Source organism: Nansenia antarctica (assembly GCF_963989245.1).
Source record: "Nansenia antarctica genome assembly, chromosome: 1".
In the NCBI taxonomy this organism is placed as follows: Eukaryota; Metazoa; Chordata; class Actinopteri; order Argentiniformes; family Microstomatidae; genus Nansenia; species Nansenia antarctica.
Genome location: NC_137674.1, coordinates 27,731,957 through 27,739,456, shown reverse-complemented (window position 1 = coordinate 27,739,456; position 7,500 = coordinate 27,731,957). Strand labels below are relative to the sequence as shown.

General features: G+C 52.2%; 1 protein-coding gene across 1 annotated transcript in view; it reads right to left on the bottom strand.

The window, feature by feature from the left end:
- Positions 1-7,500, bottom strand: part of rps6ka1 (ribosomal protein S6 kinase a, polypeptide 1) — a gene marked incomplete at both ends in the record, with an annotated part of 48,554 nt that overhangs the window by 11,971 nt on the left and 29,083 nt on the right. Inside the window, 2 exons of the mRNA XM_080546273.1 lie at positions 1-30; positions 2,975-3,091. The exon at positions 1-30 is cut by the window's left edge and continues 52 nt beyond it. Coding sequence (XP_080402399.1) covers positions 1-30; positions 2,975-3,091 — 147 coding nt within the window. The remainder of the gene's footprint in view (positions 31-2,974; positions 3,092-7,500) is intronic.

Genomic DNA, 7,500 nt, shown 5'->3' with positions numbered 1-7,500 from the left:
AGGAGGAGTCACCTTACGGACCAGGAACACCTACAGACAGACAGGTAGACACAGAGACAAATCACTCTCAACCAGGAACACCTGCAGACAGACAGACAGGTACACAGGAACACCTGCAGACAGACAGGTAGACACAGAGACAAATCACTCTCAACCAAGAACACCTGCAGACAGACAGACAGGTACACAGGAACACCTGCAGACAGACAGGTAGACACAGAGACACACATCACTGTCAACCAAGAACACCTGCAGACAGACAGACAGGTACACAGGAACACCTGCAGACAGACAGGTAGACACAGAGACACACATCACTGTCAACCAAGAACACCTGCAGACAGACAGACAGGTACACAGGAACACCTGCAGACAGACAGGTAGACACAGAGACAAATCACTGTCAACCAAGAACACCTGCAGATAGACAGACAGGTACACAGGAACACCTGCAGACAGACAGGTAGACACAGAGACAAACATCACTGTCAACCAGGAACACCTGCAGACAGACAGACAGGTACACAGGAACACCTGCAGACAGACAGGTAGACACAGAGACACACATCACTGTCAACCAAGAACACCTGCAGACAGACAGACAGGTACACAGGAACACCTGCAGACAGACAGGTAGACACAGAGACACACATCACTGTCAACCAAGAACACCTGCAGACAGACAGACAGGTACACAGGAACACCTGCAGACAGACAGGTAGACACAGAGACAAACATCACTGTCAACCAGGAACACCTGCAGACAGACAGACAGACAGACAGGTACACAGGAACACCTGCAGACAGACAGGTAGACACAGAGACACACATCACTGTCAACCAGGTACACCTGCAGACAGACAGACAGGTACACAGGAACACCTGCAGACAGACAGGTAGACACAGGAACACCTGCAGACAGACAGACAGGTAGACACAGGAACACCTGCAGACAGACAGGTAGACACAGGAACACCTGCAGACAGACAGGTAGACAAAGAGACACCTGCAGACAGACAGACAGGTAGACACAGGAACACCTGCAGACAGACAGACAGGTAGACACAGGAACACCTGCAGACAGACAGACAGGTAGACACAGGAACACCTGCAGACAGACAGACAGGTAGACACAGGAAAACCTGCAGACAAACAGATAAACACAGGAACACCTGCAGACAGACAGACAGGTAGACACAGGAACACCTGCAGACAGACAGACAGACAGGTAGACACAGACACCTGCAGACACACAGGTAGACTTCCATCACTCAGCCATGCGGACACATCATAGTGACCAGAGACATTCATACACATCACAGTGATCAGAGACATTGATCATAGTGAAAGACTGAACAGGAGAGTGCTCAATGGAAGAACTAGGTTTCATTTCAATAAACAAAACACTTTCAATACAACTATACAAAATAGTCCTCTGGAGTGTGATGCACTATATGTTTGAGTGAGTGTGCGCGCATGTGTGTGTGTGTGTGTGTGTGAGCGCACGCACACGAACAACTGTCAGGGTACGCCAGGTGTGAAATTGTAACATGGACGTCCATCTTATTCAAAGTCCGTCAGGTGTGAAATAGTCCCATCAGCAGCAGGCGGTGGACCTCCACGGATCACTGGCCGCCTGATACAAAAGTAACTGAACTAAACTCCTTCTCTCTCTCCCTCCATCTGCTGACAGCTATTATGGTGGGGATACGCTTTGCTGATGTGTATACAATCACCCAATAAGCCACGCTGAGAGAGAGAGAGAGGGTAAGGGGGGAGAGAGGGGGAGAGAGAGAGAGAGAGGGGAAGGGGGGAGAGGGAGAGAGAGAGAGAAAGAGAGGAAGAGAGAGAGAGAGAGAGAGAGAGAGGGAGGGGGAGAGAGAGAGAGAGAGGAAGGGGGGGAGAGGGAGAGAGAGAGAGAGAAAGGGAGAGAGAAAGGGGAAGGGGGGAGAGGGAGAGAGAGACAGAGACACAGAGGGAGAGAGAGAGACAGAGAGAGAGAGAGGGAGGGAGAGAAAGAGAGGAAGAGAGACAGAGAAAGAGAGGGAGAGAGAGAGAGAGAGATGAGAGAGCTTGAACGCTGCCATTAAGCTTTAAATGGCAACAAATTGCCTGGGTTTTACTGCCTCTGACGAGAGCAGCAGCACATATCAACACCTCATTATTCACAGACGACTTCAAGCGAAGTGTGAAACCTGTTTACTGGAGCGCTGTCACGGACCTCGCTGTTTGAGTTGTCGTTAGCAACCGGCAAGATGTCAAACGTGATACGCTTCCGAACCGGGGAAAGAACCGGAGGTTTAGTTCAGTGTTGCAGAACATGAGGTAGGCTTACACACTGACACCGGGGGGGGGGAGGCTGGCGGAGGTAGAAAATCGGAGGATCCTTGTAATGCATAGAACGGGATGAGGAATCACACATTGGTACCCCTCCCAGGGTTCCCACACCTTCTGAAACATCACATTCAAGCACCTTTCAAGGACTTTCAAGACTCGATTCCCTCAAATTCAAGGACCCAACACGGCATAGTTTGAGACAGACCTAGAGAGACCTAACCCTAGCCTTTAAGGCTTTTTAAGACCAGTGCGGGAACCCTGCTTTTAAGACCCTGCTTTTTTTTTCTTCTCAAATTCACAAACTTTCAAGGATTTCAAGGACCCGTGGAAACCCTGCACTCCTCGTCCCGTTCCAGCATGGACGTCGACCTCCACCAGCCTCCCCTGGTAGACAGGCGTTTCCAGTCAGGTGTGGCCTGGGTCTAAAAGTCTATTTCTCTCCAACCAATAAGGTGACAGACGACGACTGCTTCCTTCCTCAGCGACCCTCTCCCATTGGTCAACACCCTGGTTCTTCTCCACAGGAAGGACAGGAGGATGCATTCTTGAGGTTCTTTAGTATTATTACCATGACGATGTGAAACCTGACGCTGTATGTGTGTGTGTGTGTGTGTGTGTGTGTGTGTGTGTGTCGTACCTTCCCAAAGGAGCCCTGTCCCAGCACCTTGAGCAGTTCAAACTGAGAGGCGTCGGCCTTCTCCGAGCCCTCCTTGACCACATGGGTGATGTTGATCTCCTTGATGACATCATCATCCTGAGACGGGGGGAGAGAGAGAGAGAGAGAGAGAGAGAGAGAGAGAGAGAGAGAGAGGTCCATCATTTGATTCACAGGGTTAGGGTCTTCTGAAGTGTGTAGGGAGAGGAACACCATAGAGAATCATAATGAGTGTGTGTGTGCGTGTGTGTGTGTGTGTGTGTGTGTGTGTGTGTGCGTGCGTGTGTCTGTGTGTGTGCATGCGTGCGTGTGTTGCATAGATAGAAAGCAAGGTGAGGAGGAGCAGGATCAGAGCTTCCAGATAGGGCGGGCCGTGGTGAGGGCGGGGCCGTGGGGTCATGGTGCTGTGAGAGGTCAGGGGGGTCGTGGCCTCCTCACACCCACGCGGTGGAGGAGAGGAACAGAGAGATGGAGACAGAAGAGGAGGAGAGGAACAGAGAGATGGAGACAGCAGAGGAGGAGAGGAACAGAGAGATGGAGAGACAGCAGAGGAGGAGAGGAACAGAGAGATGGAGACAGCAGAGGAGGAGAGGAACAGAGAGATGGAGACAGCAGAGGAGGAGAGGAACAGAGAGATGGAGACAGCAGAGGAGGAGAGGAACAGAGAGATGGAGACAGCAGAGGAGGAGAGGAACAGGGAGATGGAGACAGCAGAGGAGGAGAGGAACAGAGAGATGGAGACAGCAGAGGAGGAGAGGAACAGAGAGATGGAGAGAGCAGAGGAGGAGAGGAACAGAGAGATGGAGACAGCAGAGGAGGAGAGGAACAGAGAGATGGAGGCAGCAGAGGAGGAGAGGAACAGAGAGATGGAGACAGCAGAGGAGGAGAGGAACAGAGAGATGGAGACAGCAGAGGAGGAGAGGAACAGAGAGATGGAGACAGCAGAGGAGGAGAGGAACAGAGAGATGGAGACAGCAGAGGAGGAGAGGAACAGGGAGATGGAGACAGCAGAGGAGGAGAGGAACAGAGAGATGGAGGCAGCAGAGGAGGAGAGGAACAGAGAGATGGAGGCAGCAGAGGAGAGGAACAGAGAGATGGAGACAGCAGAGGAGGAGAGGAACAGAGAGATGGAGGCAGCAGAGGAGGAGAGGAACAGAGAGATGGAGGGAGCAGAGGAGGAGAGGAACAGAGAGATGGAGACAGCAGAGGAGGAGAGGAACAGAGAGATGGAGACAGCAGAGGAGGAGAGGAACAGAGAGATGGAGGCAGCAGAGGAGGAGAGGAACAGAGAGATGGAGACAGCAGAGGAGGAGAGGAACAGAGAGATGGAGACAGCAGAGGAGGAGAGGAACAGAGAGATGGAGAGACAGCAGAGGAGGAGAGGAACAGAGAGATGGAGAGACAGCAGAGGAGGAGAGGAACAGAGAGATGGAGACAGCAGAGGAGGAGAGGAACAGAGAGATGGAGACAGCAGAGGAGGAGAGGAACAGAGAGATGGAGACAGCAGAGGAGGAGAGGAACAGAGAGATGGAGAGAGACAGCAGAGGAGGAGAGGAACAGAGAGATGGAGACAGCAGAGGAGGAGAGGAACAGAGAGACGGAGACAGCAGAGGAGGAGAGGAACAGAGAGATGGAGACAGCAGAGGAGGAGAGGAACAGAGAGACGGAGACAGCAGAGGAGGAGAGGAACAGAGAGATGGAGACAGCAGAGGAGGAGAGGAACAGAGAGAAGGAGACAGCAGAGGAGGAGAGGAACAGAGAGATGGAGACAGCAGAGGAGGAGAGGAACAGAGAGACAGAGACAGCAGAGGAGAAGAGGAACAGAGAGATGGAGACAGCAGAGGAGGAGAGGAACAGAGAGATGGAGAGAGACAGCAGAGGAGGAGAGGAACAGAGAGATGGAGACAGCAGAGGAGGAGAGGAACAGAGAGATGGAGACAGCAGAGGAGGAGAGGAACAGAGAGATGGAGACAGCAGAGGAGGAGAGGAACAGAGAGATGGAGACAGCAGAGGAGGAGAGGAACAGAGAGATGGAGACAGCAGAGGAGGAGAGGAACAGAGAGATGGAGACAGCAGAGGAGGAGAGGAACAGAGAGATGGAGACAGCAGAGGAGGAGAGGAACAGAGAGACAGAGACAGCAGAGGAGGAGAGGAACAGAGAGATGGAGACAGCAGAGGAGGAGAGGAACAGAGAGATGGAGAGAGACAGCAGAGGAGGAGAGGAACAGAGAGATGGAGAGAGACAGCAGAGGAGGAGAGGAACAGAGAGATGGAGACAGCAGAGGAGGAGAGGAACAGAGAGATGGAGACAGCAGAGGAGGAGAGGAACAGAGAGATGGAGACAGCAGAGGAGGAGAGGAACAGAGAGATGGAGAGAGCAGAGGAGGAGAGGAACAGAGAGATGGAGAGACAGCAGAGGAGGAGAGGAACAGAGAGATGGAGAGAGCAGAGGAGGAGAGGAACAGAGAGACAGAGACAGCAGAGGAGGAGAGGAACAGAGAGATGGAGACAGCAGAGGAGGAGAGGAACAGAGAGATGGAGACAGCAGAGGAGGAGAGGAACAGAGAGATGGAGACAGCAGAGGAGGAGAGGAACAGAGAGATGGAGACAGCAGAGGAGGAGAGGAACAGAGAGATGGAGAGAGACAGCAGAGGAGGAGAGGAACAGAGAGATGGAGACAGCAGAGGAGGAGAGGAACAGAGAGATGGAGACAGCAGAGGAGGAGAGGAACAGAGAGATGGAGGCAGCAGAGGAGGAGAGGAACAGAGAGATGGAGAGAGACAGCAGAGGAGGAGAGGAACAGAGAGATGGAGACAGCAGAGGAGGAGAGGAACAGAGAGAAGGAGACAGCAGAGGAGGAGAGGAACAGAGAGATGGAGACAGCAGAGGAGGAGAGGAACAGAGAGAAGGAGACAGCAGAGGAGGAGAGGAACAGAGAGAAGGAGACAGCAGAGGAGAAGCTGAGAGGGCAAGGGTGCAAGGACATGTACGCACGCCTGCGAGCGAGAGAGACACACAGACACACACACACACTCTCTCTAACACCTACACGCTCTCACCCATACACACACACACAAATAACCAGGGGAAGAACTCTGGTGTGTTCAAGTGTCAGGGTGTTGACAGTAACCACAAGCTGACATCAGCCTGCAGCTGCAGCTCACACACACACACACACACACACACACACACACACACACACACACACACACACACACACACACACACTCACAGGCTAGTAGCTACAGTAAGCATCCACAGCTGTACAGTTAAACATGTCCCACTGCTGATAGCAGCACCACCCACCACACACACACTGACTCGGTCACAGTGTTCACACTACCACACTACAGTCTAACAACAGCACAACACACGCTCCCTCCCCAACAGTTAACATCTACATCCAGTCCAGACTAACACTCACAGCCCAGAGGTATTTTTTTTTGGGGGGGGGTATACAGTATACACGGGTTGTCATTTCTAAAGACAGAAGATGAGAATCTCTACGTTGACCACAGAGTAATTAGCAGTAGTTTAACATCCTAAATAATAAATAAACAGTAGCTAAAACAAGACACAACACTTCCTCTGTCCAGTACTTCTGCAGGGAGACTGGAGATGGCATGAACATGATACTAGATGAAGTTGGATAGACATTACGTATAGATAGATATTACGTATATAGATATTACGTATATATAGATATTACATGACATGATTACGTGTCACAGAGACTGATTAAAAACACAAACTTCTGCCATCCAGGCCTTAAACAACAACAACAACAACAACAACAACAACAACAACCTACTGTTCCAGCACTTTGCCACTGCGGCCACTTCCTATATCAACGACAGGGGAGGCTGGTGGAGGTGGAAATCGGAGGACGGGGGGCTCATTGTCACGTGTGTCACTACCAGGGACGGTATCAAACACAACAGATGCTGTGGAGCTAAATTCCGCTCCACGCGTTACAATGAGCGCCCGTCCTCCGATTTCTACCTCCACCGGCCTCGTCTGAGGCACAGGGTGTTGCCGGTGGCGACAGGCGGGCGCTCTGACACTGCTCCGACGCCACGTTACCGTCCAGAGGGTCCTGTCTGGGCGCGGGGCGTCTGCGTCTTTGCCCGTGGCGGTGGTCTGGAAGCCGGGGTCGGTGGGCGTGGCCAAAGCCTTGCTCTGGTGCTTCCGGAACAGGTAGAAGGTCAGGAGCCGGCTCACTTTAAAACTCCTCTTGTCCATCACAGCGTCACCATGACGACCCGGACCCCACCGGACGCCCCGCCCCCCCCGCCGACCTCTGCACTGACCCCACCCCCACCGCTCATGCCAGGGGCTACACGTGTCTGTCTGTTTACCTGTCTGTCTGTCTGTCTGTCTGCCTGCCTGTCTGTCTGTCTGTCTACCTGTCTGTCAGTTCTTTCTCTTTCTGTCAGTCAACTCTGTCTCCATCAACTGTAACTCAATTCAATCAATTAAATTCTTAAGAGCTTTCTGTCTCTTTCTAT